Genomic DNA, 24,473 nt, shown 5'->3' on the forward strand with positions numbered 1-24,473 from the left:
GTCAGAATCTTATCTGATCGAATTTTCATCTTGTGCTTCCTGGAGTTATTTAACATGCTCGTAAGTCTATGTCATTGTTGTCGACACTTTGACTCTTGGTCTGTTTCACATTCTTTCCCTTTGTCAATGCCTTCCGGCCGCTTCTAGCTTTTATCTCCCTTTCCATTCAAGAGGAGTTCTACTGCCTTGCTTCTACCTCGTTATGGAGCCGGTCAAGTCAACCATGGAGACAAAAGAGTCAGCCGTGTCGTCCCCTACCCAGGCAGAGCACGATACTGCTGTTGATGGCAAACGTCCACCCCCCTTACTGGCTAAGATCTTTGCTGTATTTCTCATCTCATGCATCAGCTTTGGCTCTCATTGGAGCTCTGGAGTGACAGGGGCCATGAAGAGCACCATCAAAAAGGTAGGTCTCGGATGACTAGTCACATCCCTACAGGCAATCACTGACCGCGCCAAAGCAAATGCATGTCTCCAACACTCAATTTTCTCTGTTGGAGGCCAGTGAGGATTTTATGGCGACCGTGCTGTTGTTGATCAGTGGAGTCATTACGGATCGAATCGGCGGTGCAGGTCTGTCAACATATTTGCTGATCCCACGCCTCGTTATTGGCGACTGACATCTTTCTAGAAATGATCATTTATGGCAATGCCATCTATACAATCGGATCGATCCTCGTTGCTGCAGCTACTACCGTGCGCTCATTCAACTTCATGATCGGCGGTCGAGTCATCCTAGCCCTTGGAGATATCGCAACACAGATCGCCCAGTATAAGATGTTCTCTTCATGGTTTCCCCCAAGCAATGGATTTGCTTCCACTCTTGGCTTTGAGTTAGCGGTTGGAAAGGTGCGACCCTACTTGGCCCTTGTTAAGATATGTTACGCTAACACAAGCTTCTAGATCGGGGGGTTTGTCGGCAAATCCACTGCCAATGTCATTGCCAAGGTAGGAAGTCCTGTCGCAACCTCAGGAGGCATCCCTAACCTGGATAGAAAACTGGAAACTTTGCTTGGGTCTTTTGGACCTCTGTCTTCATGAACCTTTTCACCAATGCTGCAACAGTCATATTCTGGTTCTTCAACCGCTACTGCAATGTCCATTACCGAGGAAGGCAGGATACGGCTACCAAGGAAGTTCTGACTGAGAAGAACAAGAAGTTCGAACTTCAAAAAATGTTCCAGCTCCCTTGGATGTTCTGGACTGTCATGGCATTCTCGTTGTTCCAGACATCCACTGCCTCGGTCTTTAGCCAGAATGCAACCGAGCTGGCAGAGAAGCGCTTCAATGTGGACTCAATTACAGCAGGGTGGTACAGCTCTCTGTCACAATATGCAGGTATGATGGTCCAGCACCACTCGTTCAGTCTTTTCCGTATTGACTCTGGCAGGTTTCTTTTTGGTCCCATGTTTGGGTGTCTTTATCGATGTCCTAGGGAATCGCGCCAGTGTTTGTAAGTTTCCCCTAGTCGACCATGTGTTTACCCTGTCTGACATATCCCAGTATGCGTCTGTGGAATCGGAATGTTCCTCAGCATGGTTCTGGTCAACTTCGCCGAGACCAGGTCTGGCACGGCCGCATCGTTTGGAATATATGCCATTGCCGTTTCGTTTGGCCCAACTTCCATCATTGACAGCATTCGCACAACCCTATGGCATCAATCAGTCTTTGGATCTGCTTATGCCCTCAAGGTTACAATGAACAATGCGTTAGTGAATTCCATTTTGCATTCGATCAAGACAGAGAGACTAACCTTGCCATAGGATGAACATCATCATCCGAATCATTACCGGAGCGCTGCAAGACGCTGACGACGACTCGTATCGACGAGTAGTCCGCGTTTACCTTTTTCTCGCTGCAGCGTCTGTTGTTGTCGGCCTAGCGATATTGCTCGCGGCTGTGATGACTGACAGCCTGGCGCCGCTCCAATGGACGAGGAAACAACGGCTGACGTTAGGTCCAGAGCATATTAACATGATTCGTGAGCGGCACACAGTGACATGCTATGCTCGCAGCAAATTGATTTCTATCTACTGCTTCTCGGCGCTCCTGTTACTGACGGTTGGGGGCTGGGTGGCTTACATTTGGGGAGCGGTGACGGGGAATAACTCATAGGATGATACCATCGAACGTTTATGTATATATTTCTTTTCCTCTTCCAACGACAAAGAGAGAGATAAGACGATAGAATAGAATTAGTTTGGCTAGATGCCAAAAACATTCATATAGGCCCGGTTCTGTAGGATATAGTTCATAACATATGCTTTGATCCGCTTCGACTGGTGGTGGGTTTCTCATTTCAATGGATAGTTTCATTTTCGTGCTTCCTGCCTTGATAAGGGTGGAGATCATTAACATGCCAGGTTCTGTAAATGTTCACAACAATTCGTAATTTGAGCTCGTACTCCTGTGGGATACCTATCGTGTCAGATCATGCCTACACGGAGAGCACCAGAGTTGTCACCTGCGGTCGAGACGATAGTATGCACCGAAAATCGCCTCATTGTAACTGGAGGATATAAGTACACCACTTTCACCATGTGCAGCTGGGTTGAATGGATTGTCGCTCTGCGAGAAATAGGAGTCGATTCCGCAACTGAGTCTTACGAGGACACATATATTCCGCGTATCAGTGTCCTCCATGATCCGGGTCCTTTCCCCGGCCCTGAGTAGCCTCATCTCCACAGTCGGTAGCCAGAACACCAATCCTAGAGGCACTCTATTTCCTGCCGTGCAACGATCCGAAAAGACCCATTCTCGAAGGTCGTTGGACGGGCGGAGGGCTAATCTCCGAAGCCTCGAGCTCTACCGGGGGCTTGACTAGAATCTGGCGTTTCTCAGGAGCCTTGTCCTCTGGTGGCTCAAATTCGGGAAGTTCTGGTTGGCTCGGATGAACAGTGACATTGACAATGTTTGACTTTTGAGAGTGCTGGATCTCCCCCTAAGCGACAGAGAATGGATTAGTATAAATCAAGCGGCGAGTCTTCTGACAGCACGTACTGTGGTTATGATTGGGATTTTCTTCACATAACCGACCCCTTTTGATGAATCGGACCAAGAGAGCAGAATCAGGTCTTCGTCCGTCTGGTGCACGTATGTCAATGCAAAGGATTCCGTCTTGGTAGTAAACTCCTTGGACGTAGCAACCCTTCGAACCTCAATCGGGACAGAGCCCAAGTTGGATACCCGGTATACGTGGCCCTTATCGTTAGCCAGTACGAGCTCACTTCCCGATGGCGAAAAGGCAGCAGCCTGGATGCGATTGCCGAGTTTGCCCTTGTGGTTTGACGAGGCAGAACTCTGCACACGGATCTCCGTTCGGTGGCCTCCGTTAGGATGGACCAGAATGGGAACGCCAGATTGCGTCCATGTTGTGATGCAGATGATGTCCTCCTTACCGCCTATCCCCGGCTGAAAAAGCACAGATGATATGCCGTTATCTTCTGACTCGTGGAGAGGGACGCGGTATCGGCAGGGTAAAACCTCCTGAAAGTCGGAGAATGGGAAATGAGACAAGAACACTTGGATCATTCCGTTTCGTTCGCTTCGGGTGCTGCACACCAGGACGAGCCCATCATGGGAGAAGCAGACGGTGGCAATTGGAGGACAATCCTTACAGTCCTGGTGATAGCGAGCGTGCACGCGATGGAGCCGCGGTTGCTGCCATTCAGAAGGGGCGAACAAGCCGACGGTCGATTTGTCGAATCCGACAGCTACGAAGCTTCCGCTGGGGGAGACAGTCATGCTTGTGCACCAGGGCGTGGGCCCTACACGATACTCCACCGGACGTGTGGACATCCGCACCAGACTTTGGATCCACAGCTGCCGCATACAGATGAATCAAAAGCGATCATCACATCGGGGTACAGGGAACTCACCGTCTGCTTCCGATCTCGGTCTCCTGTCATATAGGCCACGTGTGTTCCTGTCACAGCCGCAAGAATGCAGAATCCATCCGTTGAGATGGTATCCTTGAAGGTAGGGGGACAGGTACTGACATCCCAGATCTGGATCGAGGACTGCGACCAGAACAGGGAGTATGTCGAGTCTTGTGATAGATTTACTTTAATATTCTGGGCAAACTTTCCTCCAGCTGAATGCTTTCCCCGCCGGCAGAGGTTTTTTAGGTCTATCTCTTCCAGCTTCTGAGTCTCCAGAGTCGCTGAGGACAGGGAGCTGGTTTCTGCATGGTCCCTTGTTTCCTTTTTCGAAGAGGTGAATCTTGACTTCCATTTGGACCGTGACTTATCTAACGTAGCAGGGGGCGAGAGAGCTCGGATGCCCGCACTCGATGATGAGCTGGTGTGAGTGAAGGTGGTCGTTTTGCTGAGTGGTTCAAAACCTCCCACGGAATCTGCAGAGAATGGAGGTTCACCGGCCGCCGGCCGAAGGGTTCTCGGAGGAGGAGTTTCGCTCATCCTTCGGTTACCCAGTGGGGGTCCACTATCGACCCAAGGTTCCGCGCGCGGCGCGTTTGTTCGCCCCTGAGGAAAGCCAGACAAGCCAAAAGGGGGCGGGGATGACGGGCCTGATGCCGTTCCGGAATCACGGCGAAGCTGGTCGAACCGCGATGGCGCCAACAGAAACTGCGTGGGGAGATGCCTTTCCGCATTGATGGCCTCGACGTTTGGGCTGAGCGGCTTGAGATGCTCCCAAGTATACCTCGCTAGCGATACTTCACGTACCATGGTGACTGCTGAGCCACAGAACGGACACTTGGACTCAGGGGGGAGGGCAACTCCTGACGCGCCGCCGGCATCATCCTATTTAGAATCGGTTCAGCCTGGGTCATGACTTGCAAGAACAAGGGTTACATACAAGGTGAGTCAGGTTTGCGATTTCTCGGACCTGTGACGAGCCTAGGAAATGGCACTCTTGGCAGTTAACGACGTACAACGCCGGGCTGGCTGATCTCAACTGGTCGCCGGGGTCGTCCAAGAGCTCAATATATTTAGTTATCTGGGACACACTGTGCATCATGGCTCCATCACTGACGCGGTGAACCATCAATCGATGACCCAGTCGCTCTCGCAACACCTCCAGCGCGTCAACCATGTTTCCATCGTGTCGATGCTGCACGAGGCTAGGGGTATCAGGCAGGATGATTCGAAAATCTTCGCTGATCATCGGGATGAGATGGCCCGCGGAGACGTAGGGAGGTAGCCGGATGCGATTGAGAGCATGCAGCACGGCATCGCGACTGCTCTTCGATGCCCGTTCCAGTTCCGGATCACAGAACTTTCTGGTATTAACTGTGAACTGAATATTCGCGCCGATAACAAATTGCGACACGTCGTACAGACCCAGAAGTTGCGATAACCAGCTCTGCGAAGAACCATGCTGGGGGACGATGGTCGCGACGGAGGACGAGGAGAGGCAGTCCGGCAGAGGATACTAGTTGTTCACCAGCAATTATATCAGCATGCCTGTTGAGAGCCAAAGTAACCTGGCAGCAACGGAAAATCCTCTCACGTACTAGATCTCCTGTCAAGGATGGCAATTCCTGTTTCAAGCGCGGGGAAAGCGACAGAGCATCCGGTTCGGCGCGAAGAGCGTCTGCGATTGCCCGACAGACTGCTAGGAAAGATGAACTGGTATCTGGATAATTGTCGCACACTCTTTCCAGAGCCCTGTGGACTCGCGCAAATCGGTCTCGACGATCTCTGAGCCGAGAGTTCAGCGGGGGCTTCGGGTGCAGCAGAAGAATTTGGACGGTCGACAGCACCAGTCGCGAGAGATATTCGTCGCGCAATGGGGAGTCCCAAAGAACCTCGCGCGCTTCCAAGACGATCTGGAGGATGAATTCTACCGTCCGCACCGTCACCTCCCAGCTTACCAGAAAGCCGAGTGACCAATCCACAGGGATGCGTCCAACCGAGGGGAGCGTGAGGCGCTGGATGAAGAATATCACTCGGAGCTGAACTAGTAAGGTTAAAATCAAGTCCGCATACGACTCTTTGTCTGCGTCTGCGTAGATCTTCTCGAGGCTGAAGCGACCTAGGAGCTCAACGATGATATCGTCGATGTCGCTGCGCAGAGCCAACAGACTCCAGATTCCGGTCAGACTCGAAAATATCGGCGAGGGCGAAGCCGTCGCCATTTCCTTTTGAAGAGCAATAAACACGAGGGAGTGCTTTTTCCCGGCTCTGTGGGAGATCACAATTAAGCCTCAGTGTGGATTCTTGTGGGGAACTATTCAACTTATGGCACGGATCGCTTGGGCCAGGCCAGACACTCCATTTTCCTTCATCGTCGATGGTCAACGCCTCGTGAACCCCGCATGAGGCTTAATCACAGGCTGGGCAATGAACTGCAATGTGATGGCCGAGATGAGATGGTTGGTGGGACAGACAGGAGCACGTCCAGGATCCTTATCATCCATACAGATGCGGTGGTTGGCCATTCTCAGCCTACTAACACGCCAATCTGCATTAGAGGATCCCGCGTCTAACATGATTGGACATCTCATGCAGTGTTCAATCTATCTTCCCCATGATTATTGGTGTTGATCACAAGCTGAGTTGTCGAGCTCGTATTCCTGATGTTTATGGGTGGTATCGGGGTCTATCTTTATCCTAAGTAAGCTGAGGAGATCGGATGCGCATGAGGCAGCCCAAGCAGCGCCGAAGTATTTCCATCCTGCCTCATCCCACCCTTTTCCTCTGCTGCAGAAAAAGGGACAAAACTATCTACCAGTTCTCCGACTCGATCGCTCCTTTGTCCTCAAAATGGCGGCCGATTGGCAGCACACCGAGCACGACATGAAGGACGAGGGCTCTACTATACAGAGTCCTGGGTTTGATCTTGATTACACCGACACTGCGGGTGATGTGCCACAAGAGGAAGATGTTCGCGACCAGAAAGGTCACAATCTTTGGTGAGAGATCATTGCTTGGCCAGCCTGAGGAAGTCCTTGACTTATGACAGTCTGTAGGCGGGTCTTGAACGAGAGACAGATCAATGTATGTCAAATGCAACATAAATTACCGCTATAACTTCACTTCAGTCTAACCTTGTATGCCTTCGCGGGATAGATGATTGCATTTACTGGGTATGTCGCCTATACTCGACAGTTTTCTAGGTTGTCCATTGTTGACAGAATCATTCTTACTCGTGTAGAACTATCGGCAATGGTATTTCTCCCGCTCTCTACACCTTGAATTGATCAAATAACCATATCTCTCTAGGACTCTTCTTGACCAGCGGAAAATGTCTTGCTGCTGCTGGTCCTGGAGGCGCAGTGGTCGCCTACGTGATCATGGGCACTGTGATTTCGTCGGTGATCTCCTCCTTGGGCGAGATGACCGCTCTGATGCCAGTCAACGCCCCAATGATGGAATTTCCGCGGCGGTTTCTGGATCGAGGTGTCGGTCTTGCTGTTGGCTGGATATACTGGTGATGTCCCTCATTGGGTGTGCAAAGACTCTTTCCTAACTCTGTCAAGGTTTTCCTATGTCGTGATGGCAGCAGATCAAATCGTCACCGTAGCAGCCTCAATACGGTTTCAGTACGACGATGGCCGCACGTTCATCAACTGGGCCACTGGTATGGACACCAGTCCGGCACTCTGGATTTCGGTTTTCCTGGTGGTCGTTATCATTGTAAATATGATTCCAGTTAAGGTGAGTTGCAATGCCATACGCTGTGGTGCTGTCCTAACGCCGTATGGTAGTACTTTGGGGAGCTCGAGTACATTGTCGGATGCATCAAGATTACATTCATCTCGATGCTGACCGTCATGATGCTTATTTTGAACGTCATGAAACGTGGGTGTCTTTGAGCTACGATTTCCGCCTCGTCGCTAACAGGTATGGAATGATACAGCCCGATCCAATGCATATTACAGTCAGCCGCTTGGGACGAAGTGTAAGAATGCCCTCACATGGAGGGAGGATGGGGCTAATAGTCTTGATTCTAGACTGGGAATCCCCGTACTCCTTCTTCAACTCGGACTACCATGTGAAAGATGAGTATGGGAATCTCCACCAAACAATTAGTGGTGGGGCCGGACGACTTGTTGGTGTCTGGTAAGCACTATAGCCGATAATCAGCATCTATACCTAGAATGATCGACTCACCAAGTTTCACATAGGACGGCGTGCGTACGAGCCTTCTTCTCATACACAGGCATGGACATGGTCACCGTCACTGCGGCCGAGAGTAAAGCCCTTGCCGACTCCGAGGCCATGAAGATGGCGTCGCGGAAGATCTCACTGCGCATTATTACCCTGTACGCGCTGTCAATCCTGACCGCGTCGTTCCTTGTGCCCACGGACCACCCATTCATCAACGGTGAGGGGCAGTCTAGTGGCGCTCATTCGATCTTCATCATTGCTGTCGTCGAGGCTGGTCTGCCCGCCCTCGGCCAGTTTTTCAACGCAATGTTCCTCTTCTCTGCGGCGACCTGTGCGTCGGATAATCTCTATGTAGCGTCTCGAGTCCTCCACACGCTCGCACTTCGAGACCAGACGGGCCCGGAGTTCATCACACGGAGGCTCCGGCAATGTCGTGCAGGGGTCCCGATGCGAGCCGTCCTAGTCTCGGCTGCAGTAATGCTGGTGGCATACTTGGGGCCTACTGGAGCGCCTGGTGCAGTGAGTGGCGTGCATCGAATAGAGTAGATTTGGATTAGCTAACGTACTGAATCAGAGATTGACCGAACTGTCGTCCAATTGCACCGTCTCTTTTTTGATTGTTTATGCTACCATCTGCGCGACCTATCTATGCTTCTACCAGACGTATGTATCTTTCCGGATCTCCGCAAATATGGCGGCAACTCTAACGTTCCTATTCCAGACTGGATGAAGCGCAGAAGTACGGCAACAATCCCCAGACGCAGGCCGGGATTTACGACCGAAACCATCCTCGATACCCGTACAAATCGCATGCGCAATGGTTAAAGGCGGGCTTCGGCATGGTGGCATGTATCATCTTGCTCATATTCAACGGGGTCAATGCCTTTCTAACAGAGCCATTCGATGTCCGGACCTTCATTGCGTCCTATATCAGTGTACGTCCTTCCTTGAACTCCGGCAAGAATCTTGCGGGCCGCAACCAGAGTGCAGACTGGCTGATTGAATTTGACAGATCCCGGTTTTCGTCTTGCTTATTGTCTTCTACAAGATCCGGAGACACGGATTTAATTTCTCACAGTGGGGACCGGAGAGATCCAAAGATCTCCGGAACTGTGTCCAAGTCTCGAGTGACAGGAGAAAGGGCAGGCTGGAGTTCCCTTACCCTGGTTTGACCGTGGAGAACGGCAAGAGGTTCCTGGAGTGGATATGGGTATGGACCAAGTAGACTCGGTTCATGTTGGACGCTCTTTCGCTGGATGCATACATCTTTGCTTTGGACATTGGCAATTCCTAATAAATATCCCAGTCAGGTATAGGTAAGGATGGGTTTGAAGGTATCCTGAGACAATAATACATCCCTCCTTCAGGTAGTCCCATCTATGCAATCATCCAGGCCATATCGATCTTCATCATTCTGTCCTGTATAGAGCAGCAGGTAGGGACCCGTAAAACAGTCGTTGAATTTCCCAGCTACAACAGGCTTAAGTACCTCATGGGCTCTGTCTGCCTACTGATATACATATCATGTCTCTTATTTAATGCAAATAGTCTATTCATGCTACATCATCGCTATCACTTCCGCTTACAAACACAAGAAAAAGCGAACTCTCCCGACTTATAGGATACACATCTTCCCCATAAGTTCTAGAGTCATCAACCAAAGTGCAACGTCCCGTGCTCATTTCTTAGGGGCTTCTACAAAGCCAGGAAAACAATCCTGAAGCGTCTTGTTGTGCTTATTTGAGGCATGCTCAGTCAGAGCCGGAGCACGCGTAGTCTTGAGGAAGGTCTGCCTGCAAGTGATGCATATGATGTCCTTGGCAGCTTCGTTCTGTCTTTCTGTCAGCTTTACACGAGATCCGTTTGCTAAATTCAGAGATACATACCACTTTCAGCTGCGACTTTGCAGTACCTTTGGTGTCTTTGGCATTGCGGTCCCGCTTAGAGGCAGCTTTGGCTCCCTGATACCCTGTGGTAAGCCAGAGCAAAGGCCAAATATACAGGGAGAGCCTTACGTTACCCATGGTTGGCTAGAAGAAATGTGACTATAGAGCGTGGCCCTCCTTTTTTTTGATGTTGTTCTTGTTTTTTTCTTGAAGAAGATTAAAGGTCGAAGTTTTTTTTTTTTTCTCCTTTTGCCCCCTCCTTTTTTGATCTTTTTGAGTCTAGACCAGGAACTGTCAGAAACAGAAATACCGGCTCTGATTGGCTGAATTACTAGTTACTCGTACGGGGAAGCGGAGCACCTCAAAATTACCCTTTTCGGCAAATCCCCGTCCACTGTGGACATTCTCCGTGCATATATAGGTACAATATATTCATCTTCCACATGAACAGGTTTTTTGTTGCCTTTTGCTTGGAGCTGTGCACTGTGAACATTCCATTAGAGATGTAATATACAAATTAAAGGCTATCCTCGCATGTTACATAAATTCAGCACTTCCAAATGCTTTCGTGGCTATCAGGCAAGGGGCCATATCCAAGCCCTGTACAGGAGGATGTGCTGACTACTCCATAGAGTGCATGCGCTTACAAGCTAGCTTCACCGCATCTATACTCCTGTAACTTCCACCCCAATATCATACAAGAATCCAGTCAATGTGCTGTCACCGGATATTTGAACACTTGTATATAAGTTGACAGGCCTGCTGGTGTCAAGCAATATACTACTTCAGTATGACCAATCCGCAGCCACCTCCAATCCTCGACTTCTCCGTCTTCTATGGTAACGACAGCCAAGCCAAAGCCCAGCTCGTGCAGCGAGTGCGCGAGTGCTGTCTGAACAATGGCTTCTTTCAAATCACCGGCCACAAAGTCTCGCCAGAGTTGCAGCGCCGGACGTTCGACTGCGCCAAACAATTCTTCGACCTACCACTCGCTGAAAAGATGAAGATTGAGCGAAGTACGAATTGCCCTTTGTACCCCGCTGACAAGCAGCTGACATTGGCAGGCCCCAATGCCTTCAACCGTGGCTACGAAGCCTTCCAGTCGCACATGTCCCAGCCAGGCAGCGCTCCTGACCGGAAGGAGGGACTTTTCCTGGGGCCAGACCTCCCAGAGAGTCATCCGTACTGTGTTCAGAGGAAGCTCAATTGCGGACCAAACCGGTGGCCCCAGGGACTTGACGACCTAGAAGAGTTCAAGCACATCTCGATGGAATATTACGACGCTATGTTTCAGCTAGCAAAGGATATCTTTGCTGTGCTCGCCCTCACGATGGACTATGATGAGACATTCTTTGATCCCCTGACCGAGGGCGCCGTCGCCACGCTACGATATCTGCACTATCCACCTCAACCTGTGCGTGAAGCTGAGAAGGGGCTGGGAACTGGTGCTCATCGGGACTACAGTTGTATTACTCTGCTCCTGCAAGACGGAACAGGCGGCCTTCAGGTTTTGGATGAGCCCACCGGACAATGGCTGGATGTGTGTTGCTCTCTCTCGAATGGAAATATAGTCGAATGCCTTGCTTACTCGCGCGGCCTCTAGGTTGAACCGGTCCCCGGGGCATACATCGTCAATCTGGCTAATGTATTCTCGCGCATGACAAACGAAAACTACAAATCTGCTCTACATAGGGTGATCAATAAGTCCGGGTTGGAGCGCTATTCGATCCCGTTCTTCTTCACTGGCAACCCAGACTATGTCTGCGAGTGCTTGTCGCGATTCCGGAAAGAGGGAGAGCCGGTCAAATATCCTCCTGCCACGGTTCACGAGGTGGTTGGTGAAGCAGTGAGGGCCACCGTCGAGAGGGCAAAACGTTACAATGCGGAACGTCAGGGGATCCACGCGGAGCAGTAAGCTTCATTCCTAGAAGTTCCAGTGAGGTCTCTGGTATCGCTGCTCCAAGATCGTTTCTAGAAGGTTAGCTCGGATACCATGGTCCTTACGCTAAGTAGAATACCGGAGTGCGTCTTTGTGGTTGGAAAATATAACACATTTAATATGAAAACAATTCAGACTACTACCTCGGTGGTTATCGAGAGCTGGTCGCATATCCATGTATCACTCATCACAAGTAGTAAGCAAACAGTAATGTAGACATGCAGGCAAGTGTCCGACCATTCTTGACATAACTTCCAGTACAATAAACGAACTCCACGGTCTATAGAGCTCCCTCATTCGAATGTAATGATGCGAACAAGCCAAGTATCCCACCAGCTAGTGGCAACAAGCCCCGAATCCCGGCCAGAAACTTCCAGTGACTGAGCAGCTCCTCCGTAGTCACTTCACTAGGTGCATTCACCATATCATTCCCTCGAGTGGCACCTGTGACCTTTTCCTCCCCCTCTGCTGCCGCTCTTTTCAGCAGCTGACAATTGGTTGGGCCCATGAACAGAAGTGTATAGGGCACAATCCCCATGACTAAAGACGCAGCGGTGCCGTACAGCAGCCTCGGCGTGCGATCAGAAGCACACCATGCCAGGTAGGCAAAGGCTGTTGAGGTACACGCGGCAATCTGCGGGCTATGTGTGTGTCCGCACTCATAGATTCGTCGCCATACTAGGAGGATCGTGCAGGAGGAGAGACCATCTTCCGACTTGGATTGAAGAAGAGCAGGCACAGAGACCAGGCTGTGTGCTGTAATTTTTCCTGTAAGATTTCAAGTACAAGCCTCCTTGTCAGAAGAACTGGACTCTGTAGATGCAAGGGATCAGTCGACTACTTACCGGATAACCACACACCGCCGGTGATTGCGACGATTTTGACTATGCCCTGAGAGGATATCATTGTGCCGTCAAGGTTTGATGTTTGAGGCCGACTTGGCTTACCATGGCCGTTTAGAGAATATTTAATGGTCGGAGTCGCGTCACTGAAAAAGCACAACCAGACCGCTGTTTGTGGATGACGATCAGGTATCATGTAGGGGGACGACCCTTGCATATATGACGAACAACCTACGGCAAATACAGAGCTTGGAATAGAGCCATGTTACATAAGAAGAATGTAAATTTTGTTTCATCAAGCTGTTCAATGCCCTCCCTTCACTTGCGACAGAGTTTCCGCTGAACTCAGGCCTTAGACCCCGGAACATGGACCAATACGCTAACCTTTTTGCTTTCGAAGATTACCTCGGCGCACAGGCCAGGGCCATTCCGGACCTCCCTGAAGTCGATGTACTAAGCCCCCGAGTGATGCGTGTATTGGGCGGAAATCCGGGACAGGTGAGTCTGAATGATGTCTCTTGCTAATATGAAAGAAGGCTAATATTTCCCCGCTCAGATGCAACTTCAAGGGACCAACACATACATTCTGGGCACGGGAGCCGAACGGCTGCTGATCGATAGCGGACAGGGTCGAGCACGCTGGGAGCAGCTGATGACCTCCCTTGCAGCAGAGCACAACTTCAGAATATCCAAGGTGTTACTGACGCATTGGCATCTCGACCATACCGGAGGGGTACCGCATTTGTACGGTATCTTTCCCGAGCTGAGAGACGCAAAAGCAATCTACAAATGTCATCCGGACCCCAGCCAGCAGGCCATTGCTGATGGACAGGTCTTCTCCGTGGAAGGAGCTACTGTGCGCGCTGTATTCACGCCGGGACACTCGACAGATCACACGTGCTTTCTTCTGCAGGAGGAGGAGGCCATTTTTACCGGCGATACGGTTCTAGGTCATGGAACGACCGGTGTGGAGGATCTGGAAGAGTATATGCAGAGTCTACATAAGATCCAGGGTCTGGGATGCCGGATTGGATACCCAGGACATGGAGGCATGATCGAGGATCTGCAGCAGAAGGTGCAGCAGGAGATTGGCCAGAAGCAACGTCGCGAGCGGCAAGTGCTACTTGCGTTGCAGAATATCCAGCGCGAGAAGAGAACAGTCGGTGACGCCAATGGCGCCGCCACGCAGGCAGAACTAATCGAAGCCATTTTTGGTCGACTACCTGCGGATGTGGCCGATCGATTCTTTACGCCGTACATGAAAGACATCCTCATGAAGATGGCTCGTGATAAGCGAGTAGGGTTTCGCTTCAAGGGCGGCCAGAAGCACTGGTTCGCCAATGTGAGCCCAGAGAGTCCTGTTTGTAAGTAAAACTCTAGCCATCCATTATGCTTGCAATCCGTCCTTGCTTCTCGCTCTGTCCTTCCTGGAGTATACGTACTCACTCAGGGCACCCTGGCATGAGGAGGTGCGCTCGCATCCTTAATCTATGATTGGGCCTTACAGTATTCATGGACCCTTTGCTGTATAAGCGTCATGACGGGTAAGGTACCGAAAGTTGTAGCGATGAGGAATAGGGGTGCCATCATGAGATAGCCAAAGAGCTGCATCTCTTCCAGGCAGCAGCACTGTGTCTATAAAACTAGACAGGGTCTATAATTTCGCTCTTTACTGTAGATTTAGTATGCGCATTCACTGAGTTGACCTGACCTACATTCAACATGCAAGGCCCAAGCCGATTGGCCCTGTTCTACTTTGCCAATGGATTTCCCCCGGACGACATTCAGGATCTGTTCCGGCGACTTCGTAGCCAGAGTAAGACCGAAAGCGGTTGGACCTTACGGGCTTTTGTTGTACAAGCAACCAACGCGTTACGAGAAGAGATACGCGAGCTTCCGGACCACTTGCGGAATCCATTGACTCCGTTGGATAACGCACTAGATCTGGCCGCTTTGCCGGGTTGGAGACGAGGGCCGTTGGCTGGCGCTCTGGAAGGGGTGTTGCTATGTCTGATCGAGATTGGATCTCTCATTGCGTAAGTTCGATTGTCCCCGAACGTACCCGATCACACCTAGTGTTGTTGACCCTGGCGTAGTTACTACGAGAGGACACCAGACCAATTCAAGTTTTCTGGACGCACAGCATGTTTTACTGGTATTGGCACCGGCTTGTTGGCTGCTGCTGCCGCTGCTGCCTCACCAACGCTAGCAGACCTTCCCAGTCTGGGAGCTGCGGCCGTGCGAATAGCCCTGCGAATGGGAGTATTGGTGGCTGAGACCTCCCAGAGCGTCGAAGCGCGAGAACCAGATGCTCCGGCTGATAATTGGGCCGCGGTTGTGATGGGTCTGGATGAGGATACTGTACGAGAGGAACTTGGCCTCTTCAATGCATCCACGGTGGGCGTTTCCCATGGAGTATCGAACTATAGCTAACCCACAACCCCTTAGCATAACCCGGTCCCCAGCCGGCTTTTCATCAGTGCTGGCGGCACTGATAACATCACTATCAGTGGACCTCCGTCTAAGCTCCGTCAAGTGTTCAGAGTCTCGGAAAAGCTCCGCTCTGCACGCTATGCGCAGTTGCCCGTCTATGGGGGGCTCTGTCATGCTCCCCATCTCTACAACTCCTGTCATTGGACCTGGATCATGGAACCAATCAATGGTGCAGCGTTCAACCAGATTATGGTAGATGCTGCACCTCTCTTTTCGGCAGGGGACGACGTGCCGTTCGAAGCGTCTACTCCTCGCAAGTTGTTCGAGTTGGTCGTCTGCGACCTTCTCATGGGCATGATCCGTTGGAACCGAGCAGTAGATGGGGTTCTGGAATTACTGGGACATACATTACCAAGTGAATGCCACGTTTATGCGTTTCGTCCATGTGCTGTGGTCGCAGGCATGGTAACGTCGGGGCAGGACAAAGTACCCCATTGCCAGTTTCAAACGCATGATCTGCTCGACTGGACTTGTCAAAGCGGCCCTGAAAACGGGCCGACAGGTAGAGAGGATTCCAGCATCGCAATCGTGGGAATGGCCTGCCGGTTCCCCGGTGGCGCAAACGATCTGAACCTTTTCTGGGATCTTTTGGAACAAGGGATAGATGTGCATCAGAGAGTACCCGCGGACCGATATGATGTAGAGAGTCATACCGACATGAGTGGAAAGTCTCGGAATACCAGTCTCACTCCATTTGGCTGCTTCATCGGTCAGCCGGGACTGTTTGACGCTGGATTCTTTGACATGTCCCCAAGGGAAGCAATGCAGACAGATCCCATGCACCGCCTGGCGCTGATGACCGCGTACGAGGCTCTGGAGCAAGCTGGCTTTGTCCCAAACCGCACGGAATCGACGCACCTGAAACGCATCGGGACATTTTATGGCCAATCATGCGATGACTACCGGGAGGCCAATGCCGGCCAGGAGGTCGACACCTACTATATTCCTGGTGGCTGCCGTGCCTTTGCTCCTGGCCGGATCAATTACTTCTTCAAATTTAGCGGGCCCAGCTTCGACTGTGATACTGCCTGCTCTTCCAGTTTAGCCACTATCCAGATGGCATGTACGTCCTTGCTGCATGGAGATACCAATATGGCCGTGGCGGGAGGCCTGAACATCCTGACCAACAGCGACGGCTTTGCAGGTCTCAGCCGGGGCCATTTTCTGTCCAAAACAGGTGGCTGCAAGACGTTTGACTGCAACGCCGATGGATACTGCCGCGCAGACGGAATAGGCTCCATAGTCCTGAAACGATTGGATGATGCTCAACGGGATAACGATAATATCTTCGGAGTAATCCTCGCATCTGCAACGAATCATTCCGCGAGGGCTATTTCTATAACCCATCCGCATGCCCCGTCCCAGGCCGAGCTCTACCGGGATATCCTGAACCGGGCTGGAGTGAGCCCCCTGGATGTTGACTTTATCGAGATGCATGGCACTGGCACGCAGGCGGGCGATTCAACAGAGATGGAGTCCGTTACCTCCGTCTTTAGTCCTGGGGTCCCCAAACGCAGCCAGCCATTGTACATTGGATCTGTCAAGGCCAATGTAGGCCACGGAGAGGCGGCAGCCGGGGTCATGGCTTTGATTAAGGTTCTCTTGGTTCTACAGAGACAGGCCATCCCCAGACATGTGGGCATCAAGACAGCCCTGAATCCCCGATTCCCCGACCTTGATCGCCTCAATGTCCGAATTCCCTACGAACAGGTGCCATGGCCGCGTAGTCCCACCCGGAAGCGGTATGCACTCGTTAATAACTTCAGTGCTGCGGGTGGCAATACTTCCCTTCTCATTGAGGAGCCTCCGGTAAGACCTGAACCCAAAGCAGACCCTCGAACGGCATTTACCGTCGCGGTATCAGCGAAGAGCAAGGCATCCTTGAAGAATAATCTGCGGAGCTTCTTGACTTATCTTGAGTCCCGGCCGTCTATAAACCTCGCTCATCTCTCGTACACTACGACGGCCCGACGCATGCACCACAATCATCGCGTCGCCGTCCATGGCTCCACCCAGTCCAGTATTATGCAGGAGTTGGATAAGTACCTGCCTGCTGTGGACACACATCGACCCGTCCCTAACGTGCCGCCTTCCATTGCGTTTGTGTTCTCAGGCCAGGGCAGCTTCTACACAGGCATAGCTCGCCAGCTGTATGAGCATCATCCGGGCTTCCGACTCCAGATCACGCGCCTTCACGATATCTGTCTGAGCCATGGTTTCCCTTCATTCCGACGGGCCATCACCGGAGATCTCAGCGACAATGGATCCGAAGCAGAGCCTATAATCTCTCACCTGACAATTGTCTGTGTGAGTATTGCTCTGTGTCGGCTGTGGGAGACTTTGGGTGTCAAACCCTGCGTGGTTGCCGGGGCGAGCCTGGGTGAATTTGCTGCGCTCTATGCTGCTGGGGTTCTGTCTGCGAGCGATGCGATCTATCTCGTGGGTCGCCGTGCCCTGCTCTTGCAAGAGCTGTGTACTCCCAATACTCATGCCATGTTAGCGGTGCGCGCGACTGTGGAGCAGATCCGCGATGTGTTGGCTGGACAGCCTTATGAAGTGGCTTGCATAAACGGCTCCAGCGACATAACCCTCAGCTGCTCGGTCGCTGAAATCATCAATATACAGCTAGCCATCGAGCAACGTGGATATAAATGTACTCAGCTCGATGTCCCTTTTGCCTTCCATTCAATCCAGATGGATCCTCTCCTTGGGCCGTTTGAGCAGATCTCCCGCGGTGTCACCTTCAAAGCCCCTAATATACCCGTGATATCCCCGTCACTCGGCGATTGCGTTTTTGATGGCAAGACCATCAATGCATCCTATATGTGCAATGTTACTCGCAATCCGGTAAAGTTTGTCGATGCTCTTGAAGCGGCCCGTGGCATGGATCTGATAGATGCAAAGACCGTCTGGGTGGAAATCGGCCCGCATGCGTCGTACAGCCGCTTTGTGGGCAGCGCGATGCCGCCGGGGACCACGACTATTGCAAGTTTGAACCGTAATGAGAATAATTGGAGCACCTTTGCGCGCAGTATGGCTCAATTGCATAACCTTGGGGTGGATCTAAACTGGCATGAGTGGCATGCACCTTTCGAAAGCGAATTGCGGCTCTTGGTAGATCTTCCTGCATACCAGTGGAACACGAAGAACTACTGGATTCAGTACAATGGAGATTGGATGCTACGGAAGGATGGCAAATCATTAGCATCATCCGCAAATCGTCCGCATCAATCGATTCCACCTGCATTGCGCACCTCACTTGTGCATCGTCTCGTGCACGAATCAGTTCAGGACAATAGAGCAGAGGTCATTGTCGAGTCCGACATCCTACACCCAGACTTTTTCGAGGCGATGAATGGCCATAGGATGAATGGATGTGCAGTAGCTACCACGGTAATCCAACAGAAACCCCTTTCTTGATGCCGACTGACTTTTCTCCCTTTTTACAGGCGATCCATGCAGACATTGCTTTCACTTTGGCCAAGTACCTTTCCTCGAGCATCATGCCTAATTCCACCATCGCACCGGCCATCAATGTGAAGAATATGCAAGTGCAGCACGGCCTGGTCGCGCGAAAGGATCGCTCCCGGCCCCAGCTCATCCAGATCCGCGGCATAGCAGACGTCGCACGGGGCCTGGTCAGCTTGTCGTGGCACCTTGTAGACGAGCAAGGCCATCGCGTTGAGGAGAGCTTCGCTACCGCGGTGGCGGAATATGGAAACCACGAAGCTTGGCTAGAGGAATGGTCTCCCATGGCACACTTGGTCGTCAGCCGGATCGACGTTCTGCAGCGCCTCGCCGACGAGGGCACGGCCAACCGGTTGTCTCGGGACATGGTGTACATGCTCTTTAACAATCTGGTGGATTACGCGGAGAAGTATCGCGGGATGCAAATGGTCGTTCTGCACGGCTTGGAAGCCATGGCCAATGTGACTCTCGCTGCCCCCGAGCAATCGGGTGGTAAATGGACCGTGGCACCACATTATATCGACAGCGTGGCACATCTCGCCGGCTTCATCCTCAATGGCGGAAATGCTCTCGATCCCCGGCGGGACTTTTATGCCACCCCAGGCTGGAAATCGATGCGCTTCGCCCGCCCGCTGGTCCCTGGAGTGCGGTACCAGTCCTATGTGAAGATGATGCCCATTCGAGAACAGTCGGGCTTCTACGCCGGCGACGTTTATATCCTCCACGAAAACCAGATCGTCGGCCTTGTTGGAGGTATTACCTTCCGCACGTTCCCTCGGTCGCTGTTAAACACATTCTTTAGCCCTCCTGATACGACGACGAACGCTGTGATTCAAGCAGGAAGCGTCCACCACCCAGCATGTAGTGAAAATGCGCTCCCGGTGGGCCCAGCACGTCAAGAATCCGCAGTCCTCAGTGAGACACCATCACGCCAAGCTCGTAGTTTATCTCAAACAGTCATGGATAGCTCCGACAGTAGTCCTGTCACCACCTTCACTCCACCGACCCTCCGGTCCGTTGCTGCAAGCACGGAGAGTCCAATTGTCCACCGGGCGATGGCCTTGATCGCGGCGGAAACAGCAATTGAGCTGACTGAGCTGTCGGATGAGACAGCTTTCTCCTCGATTGGGGTTGATTCCCTTCTGTCACTCGTGCTGGCGGAGAAGTTCACGGCTGAATTTCGTCTGGATTTTCGGAGCTCTTTGTTCCTCGATTGTCCCACCATTGGTGATCTCAAAGCCTGGTTGATTGATTATTGTTGACACATTGTTCCTTCTTTGTTCCTTCTTGCTATGGTGTGGTGCTCATCCTGCTATACGTACAGCAGATCTACGGAGCGAATAATAGTGGTCTAGTAATGCCTGGCGTTTGACGCTTGAGTGTGGAAACAAGTAGATGGTAGAAGCAGCAGCCCTCAGAGGGTCCATTCAACATCCATGTAATTTCGTATCGCGTATCAAATTGATCTGTGTGCAGAGAGAATATTCCCGCAACTCAATTCGAGCCACATCCGACTTGGAATTCCTAGTCCTCGCTGATATAATCTTGGAATGAACTCAAGAATGGGATCTTGACGACTCTTTGTCCCGTTTTCTCAAAGAGCAGGCGTAAGGAGTCCCTATCTTCATCATCGCACTTGGGTGCTACCCTTTCCCACTCGAGGCGTCCATAGTCGTGGTGTTCCATATACGGGCTGGGTCCGTACCCATCATAGCAGGCCATGTACCTATTTTCCCGCAAGCAGATCTTGACTTCAGCCTCCTTTTCAAATGGGACGCCATCACCCCAGTCATTGCTTCCGATCAGGAACTGCCTCAAATGAGGTAGCTTTGTTCGGAAGGAGTCGAAGTAATCGTGCCACCGCTTATTGTAGGAGCGGTAGTACTTTACCCGCACCTGGCCATCCAGCTCTCGACGGGTTTCCATCTCGCTCTTCTGGAAGGGTCCCCAGTTGAGATGCTCCTCGGCAAGGCACACATCGTATAAAATTGCGCAGTCGTCGAAGGATAGATCAGTCAGAGTCGCTGCATGCGAGAGAATCCATTCCAGCTGAGAGTCCCGCACAAAGCAAAAATTACCAAAGGCGAGGGATTTGAGGTGCGGAAATTGTACCTCGCTTAGTTCCAGCTTTGGATAGAAGCCGAAGTAGTTGTCGCAGGAGAGCGTCAGATGCTCCAGAGATGACGCGGAGGGTTTCAGCCACACGGATGGAAGTTGCGCGAAGAAGTCATGGGGCTCAGGGAAGTCAAGGTCATCCTCTGGGGCGGCGTCATTGTGCTGTGTCACGATGCTTAATCGGAGAGTGCGTAAATTCTGCAGCACTTTCTCGATATTGGCAGATATTTTTTCATCGCCGACATTCACATCTTGCATGTTACGAATCCCGAGTTCACGCAGAGGTACTTCAAACGAGGCCAGCCATTCAAAAAAGACACGAAGAGTTTTTGTGCGAAAGGCGATGGTCTCTGGACTCTCTCTCATCCATTCCTCGCGGCCTGTGCTACAATGCTTGTCAAACCGCAAGACAGCGCTTTGCACATTTGGGCAGTCTCTGAACTTGGCGATTCTGTCCTTGAAATCCTTGGTCAATTCGACTTCCTCCTCGTCATAGTCGTCCTGAGCCTGTTAGCTTGCGGCGCTCCTCGATCCGCGGGGGATAGATATGGACTGACATAGTCATCTTCACACGTATTGACATACACCTTCTTGACCATTTTCTTCAGTGTTGCATGATCCGTAATGCGATCGACAGCCTCGTAACTCTCTTCGTCCGGAAACAGACGCAGAGTGTCGAATAGCCGTGGAGTAGCAAACTGTGAGAGAAGGCGACTCGTTTCCCGGATAGCCTTCAGGGACGACCGGTCAAGGAATGAGATGATGCGAGCGAGGAGCTCACTTGGGAGAACAGTGATAGAAGCCATGTTCCATGAGCAATTGACTACATCAAAGTCAGGATGTACCCGACTTTAAATGCTGGGTGAGTCCTGGATTGACAATTATCGGTCAGTCAATGTCGATAGGGGGTCAGAGCCAAAAAAGCTTATTGTTTAGACTGAATCGAGCATAGCTTTGCCGCAGCGGCCCTTGGCACCTTGTAGGCTTCCATCTGGATGGATTTCTGCCTAGACGGAATAGCCGCACGTGGATCAGAAGTGGCCTAGAATTCCAGTGGGGGTGCAAAAAGTATTCGACCACCTGTAGAAATCTTGTTCCTATCAACACCACTGATATGTCACGTGACTCACGGGTCGCCGTCAACCATTCCCTGCAAACTGGCCGATTTCCGCTGCATTACACTATAATTCGGAATTTCGGGAGAATACATGTGTTGAGGAAGAAACAGTAGCATCAGTAGGTCTTGTAGTATTTCCTCTTGCTGTGTTACGAGCAACGGATGGTGAATCCAAATGATGGAGGGTTGTCGGTAGCGAAGATATATATGTGCACGAGGTGCTGTCAGAAAGATTGGAGCAGGCAGAGACCAGACTCGACCTATACCACCTTACGGCGTAGCCATACTGTAGTCGGAAAATTATTTCCTCATGGATATACCATTACTTCCTAAGGTATTCTTGAGCGACGACAATATGTTTCCAATTTTGTCGCTGTTTCCCCCAATTGCTACGACGACGACGACAACAACAACAACACAACAACAAAACAAGTATCGACCATCAAACCACTAAGCTAAAAAGGTGTCTAGACTTCCGTTTCCAGTATGGTAGAAATGACAGTGCATATTCTGGTTAACAACAAGCCACACCAACGGGTCGTCTTCTTCCTCTACCTCTACCTCCACCCCAGTTCCTCCATGTTCTAAACGCAACCAGCTCGCACTGGCTCGCGTAAGTGTGACAGCAGCTTGTCCTGTCAAAATTGTCATAATCGAGGCGGTAATTACATCAAAAAGAGTGCGACCGAAATCCGCACTCTGCCACAGGCTGTAAGGTTGTGTGCCCACTCCCCGAGCGCGTTGGCTACCTGCAACTAACTGACAACGCAAATAGACAGATTGAGCGACGACGACAACGCGTTTGGAAACTTGAAGAACAACTAGAATATGCCACCAATACCAATACCGCCTCCAACGGTGACGACCGGACGATGCGAATGGAAAACCGACAGCCGGGGACAAGGAAAGGATGGGACGGAATCCATACACGCGCGCACTCCGCACAAACCTAATGGTATGGGCCATCGTCGGCCTTCTACTTTATCGGTCGCATGAGCGCATCTGGTTTACCTACAGTCGCGTCGTCACAACATTAGTGATACCGGCCCAGCCAGTTCATCTTGGATTTTACGATAGACGTGCTGAGATTCTGGCTGCCCATGATGCGAAGAGTCTGTACTCAGATTCATCGTCTCTGGAAACCTCGGTGGAATTCCTCACATCGCAGATGGACAAAATCCGGGAATGGTTACGGAGTGTTCCTGACGCCATGAAGACCAACAAACGCAAGGATGGTGGAGAGCCGTTCTCGACCGACCGATCCCGACTAGATCTGGAACGGTATGCACCCTCGTGGTGTAGCGCCAACGGCTTCTCCTCCAGCTTCTCTACTACAACCTCTCTGTGAAAATCAACACTCATGTTGAAGCACCTATAGAAGCGCGAATTGCTTCATGCATTTATTCAACGAATCAACGTACTAGTCTCAGTCTATGTTTGAAAACAGCTGATGGTCTCTCTGCCCAAAGTCCTGTAGCAACATCAATCTGTTGACATTCCATCCAAGTCGAAATGATCAATTTTTGAGACTTATACCATCGAGCAACGGCACTCAGTGTTTCCAGACCATCCCCAAGCGCTGGAAGAATGAAAATAGTGACCTCTTTGGCACATACCCAGCATATGTCCTCTGCCACGATGCCGCAAATGACCCCTCAATCGGACCCAATTCTCCAAATCCCAGGACCTCAATAACCCACGGCGTTAAAATGGCCCACCTAAAGCAAGGATAGTAACGAAGATAGGATGTTCACGGGAGAACTCGAAGGCCTCACTTGTAGCTCGAGCAAGTGCTTTGGATGCTGCTTCGGCCGCCTGTGCGCCGGTTTCGATGGCATTCTCAAGACCACGGAGAATGGCATGTGCTAGCGACTCGGTCCAGCTGGTTGTTCTGATAGACTCATCGAGACGTTTCTTGATCGCATACGGTGTATCGCTGGTTAGGATGATTGTGACGACGTTAGATGCGACTTCCTGTGTCTCGCGGCTGGGTGATGCTTGGGTGTAGGTACGTCGTGAAGGGAAGCACTGCGTGATTGAGTTGACAGTACCCATTTTCGGTTCTTTGAAGATTTGTTTAAGCTGTATTCCTTGAAGTTGGATCAGTGTAGTGAGAAGGAATAGGCTCTTGCGGTTTGCCAGATGGGCATGACTGAAGTAGGGTAAACAGCGGTCAGTATATGTATGATGATCGATCGATCAATTGTCTCGTACACCATCCCAGCTAATCACTAATTATCTATGGCTATGCGAGTGCCACGTCTACCATGCCATGTGCATGAAAAGAGAATTAGTCCGCCAGGTTGAACCCGGGGTCCATGATGCTTCAGTCAATCTGTACTCTGATTCGAAGTCATCTGGTGACACAAGGCATCCGTGCTCTGTCCATTGACGAGTGATACATTCATCTTTATACGCGCTTTCTTCTTCACTTGGTCTACAGCCAGGATGCGTCCATCAGCTTGTACCGCCGCTGCGAAACTCATGGCCATTCATCTATCCACGAGCAACTGATAAATACTTTCCAACCCCTTGTTT

At 51.2% G+C, this 24,473-nt stretch overlaps 11 protein-coding genes across 11 annotated transcripts, besides 1 other annotated feature; 6 read left to right on the forward strand and 5 right to left on the reverse strand.

Annotated features, from left to right (window-relative positions):
• Nucleotides 1-202: 202 nt before the first annotated feature.
• Nucleotides 203-2,115, forward strand: NFIA_045360 (putative MFS transporter; the record flags this gene model as incomplete). Its single annotated transcript, XM_001267613.1, has 7 exons — nucleotides 203-406; nucleotides 462-573; nucleotides 632-849; nucleotides 904-948; nucleotides 996-1,338; nucleotides 1,504-1,708; nucleotides 1,764-2,115. The coding sequence occupies 7 exons, from the start codon at nucleotides 203-205 to the stop codon at nucleotides 2,113-2,115; spliced, it is 1,479 nt and encodes a 492-aa protein (XP_001267614.1).
• A 604-nt stretch (nucleotides 2,116-2,719) lies between these two features.
• On the reverse strand, nucleotides 2,720-6,100 carry NFIA_045370 (uncharacterized protein; the record flags this gene model as incomplete). The annotated part of the gene is made up of 5 exons (XM_001267614.1): nucleotides 2,720-2,941; nucleotides 3,001-3,822; nucleotides 3,879-4,763; nucleotides 4,819-5,394; nucleotides 5,477-6,100. The coding sequence occupies 5 exons, from the start codon at nucleotides 6,098-6,100 to the stop codon at nucleotides 2,720-2,722; spliced, it is 3,129 nt and encodes a 1,042-aa protein (XP_001267615.1).
• An 820-nt stretch (nucleotides 6,101-6,920) lies between these two features.
• Nucleotides 6,921-9,300, forward strand: NFIA_045380 (putative amino acid transporter; the record flags this gene model as incomplete). Its single annotated transcript, XM_001267615.1, has 12 exons — nucleotides 6,921-6,962; nucleotides 7,035-7,051; nucleotides 7,120-7,133; nucleotides 7,188-7,395; nucleotides 7,445-7,622; nucleotides 7,673-7,766; nucleotides 7,825-7,866; nucleotides 7,919-8,027; nucleotides 8,093-8,594; nucleotides 8,650-8,738; nucleotides 8,797-9,010; nucleotides 9,088-9,300. The coding sequence occupies 12 exons, from the start codon at nucleotides 6,921-6,923 to the stop codon at nucleotides 9,298-9,300; spliced, it is 1,722 nt and encodes a 573-aa protein (XP_001267616.1).
• A 453-nt stretch (nucleotides 9,301-9,753) lies between these two features.
• NFIA_045390 (uncharacterized protein) lies at nucleotides 9,754-10,099 on the reverse strand (the record flags this gene model as incomplete). Its single annotated transcript, XM_001267616.1, has 2 exons — nucleotides 9,754-9,906; nucleotides 9,962-10,099. The coding sequence occupies 2 exons, from the start codon at nucleotides 10,097-10,099 to the stop codon at nucleotides 9,754-9,756; spliced, it is 291 nt and encodes a 96-aa protein (XP_001267617.1).
• A 652-nt stretch (nucleotides 10,100-10,751) lies between these two features.
• Nucleotides 10,752-11,876, forward strand: encD (Fe(2+)/2-oxoglutarate-dependent oxygenase encD; the record flags this gene model as incomplete). Its single annotated transcript, XM_001267617.1, has 3 exons — nucleotides 10,752-10,977; nucleotides 11,026-11,501; nucleotides 11,565-11,876. 3 exons carry the CDS (start codon nucleotides 10,752-10,754, stop codon nucleotides 11,874-11,876), a joined length of 1,014 nt encoding a protein of 337 aa, XP_001267618.1.
• Nucleotides 11,877-12,180: 304 nt separating this feature from the next.
• Nucleotides 12,181-12,806, reverse strand: encC (anthrone oxygenase encC; the record flags this gene model as incomplete). The annotated part of the gene is made up of 2 exons (XM_001267618.1): nucleotides 12,181-12,668; nucleotides 12,746-12,806. 2 exons carry the CDS (start codon nucleotides 12,804-12,806, stop codon nucleotides 12,181-12,183), a joined length of 549 nt encoding a protein of 182 aa, XP_001267619.1.
• Nucleotides 12,807-13,108: 302 nt separating this feature from the next.
• On the forward strand, nucleotides 13,109-14,114 carry encB (metallo-beta-lactamase type thioesterase encB; the record flags this gene model as incomplete). The annotated part of the gene is made up of 2 exons (XM_001267619.1): nucleotides 13,109-13,240; nucleotides 13,299-14,114. 2 exons carry the CDS (start codon nucleotides 13,109-13,111, stop codon nucleotides 14,112-14,114), a joined length of 948 nt encoding a protein of 315 aa, XP_001267620.1.
• Nucleotides 14,115-14,464: 350 nt separating this feature from the next.
• On the forward strand, nucleotides 14,465-19,965 carry encA (non-reducing polyketide synthase encA; the record flags this gene model as incomplete). Its single annotated transcript, XM_001267620.1, has 4 exons — nucleotides 14,465-14,778; nucleotides 14,839-15,139; nucleotides 15,191-18,628; nucleotides 18,685-19,965. The coding sequence occupies 4 exons, from the start codon at nucleotides 14,465-14,467 to the stop codon at nucleotides 19,963-19,965; spliced, it is 5,334 nt and encodes a 1,777-aa protein (XP_001267621.1).
• Nucleotides 19,966-20,227: 262 nt separating this feature from the next.
• Nucleotides 20,228-21,624, reverse strand: NFIA_045440 (F-box domain protein; the record flags this gene model as incomplete). The annotated part of the gene is made up of 2 exons (XM_001267621.1): nucleotides 20,228-21,325; nucleotides 21,376-21,624. The coding sequence occupies 2 exons, from the start codon at nucleotides 21,622-21,624 to the stop codon at nucleotides 20,228-20,230; spliced, it is 1,347 nt and encodes a 448-aa protein (XP_001267622.1).
• A 702-nt stretch (nucleotides 21,625-22,326) lies between these two features.
• Nucleotides 22,327-22,367: a microsatellite.
• Nucleotides 22,368-22,763: 396 nt separating this feature from the next.
• NFIA_045450 (uncharacterized protein) lies at nucleotides 22,764-23,283 on the forward strand (the record flags this gene model as incomplete). Its single annotated transcript, XM_001267622.1, has 2 exons — nucleotides 22,764-22,890; nucleotides 22,991-23,283. 2 exons carry the CDS (start codon nucleotides 22,764-22,766, stop codon nucleotides 23,281-23,283), a joined length of 420 nt encoding a protein of 139 aa, XP_001267623.1.
• A 356-nt stretch (nucleotides 23,284-23,639) lies between these two features.
• Nucleotides 23,640-23,990, reverse strand: NFIA_045460 (uncharacterized protein; the record flags this gene model as incomplete). The annotated part of the gene is made up of 1 exon (XM_001267623.1): nucleotides 23,640-23,990. One exon carries the CDS (start codon nucleotides 23,988-23,990, stop codon nucleotides 23,640-23,642), a length of 351 nt encoding a protein of 116 aa, XP_001267624.1.
• Between the last annotated feature and the right edge of the window lie 483 nt (nucleotides 23,991-24,473).

Source organism: Aspergillus fischeri, genomic scaffold (assembly GCF_000149645.3).
Source record: "Aspergillus fischeri NRRL 181 1099437636244 genomic scaffold, whole genome shotgun sequence".
Classification (NCBI taxonomy): Eukaryota; Fungi; Ascomycota; class Eurotiomycetes; order Eurotiales; family Aspergillaceae; genus Aspergillus; species Aspergillus fischeri.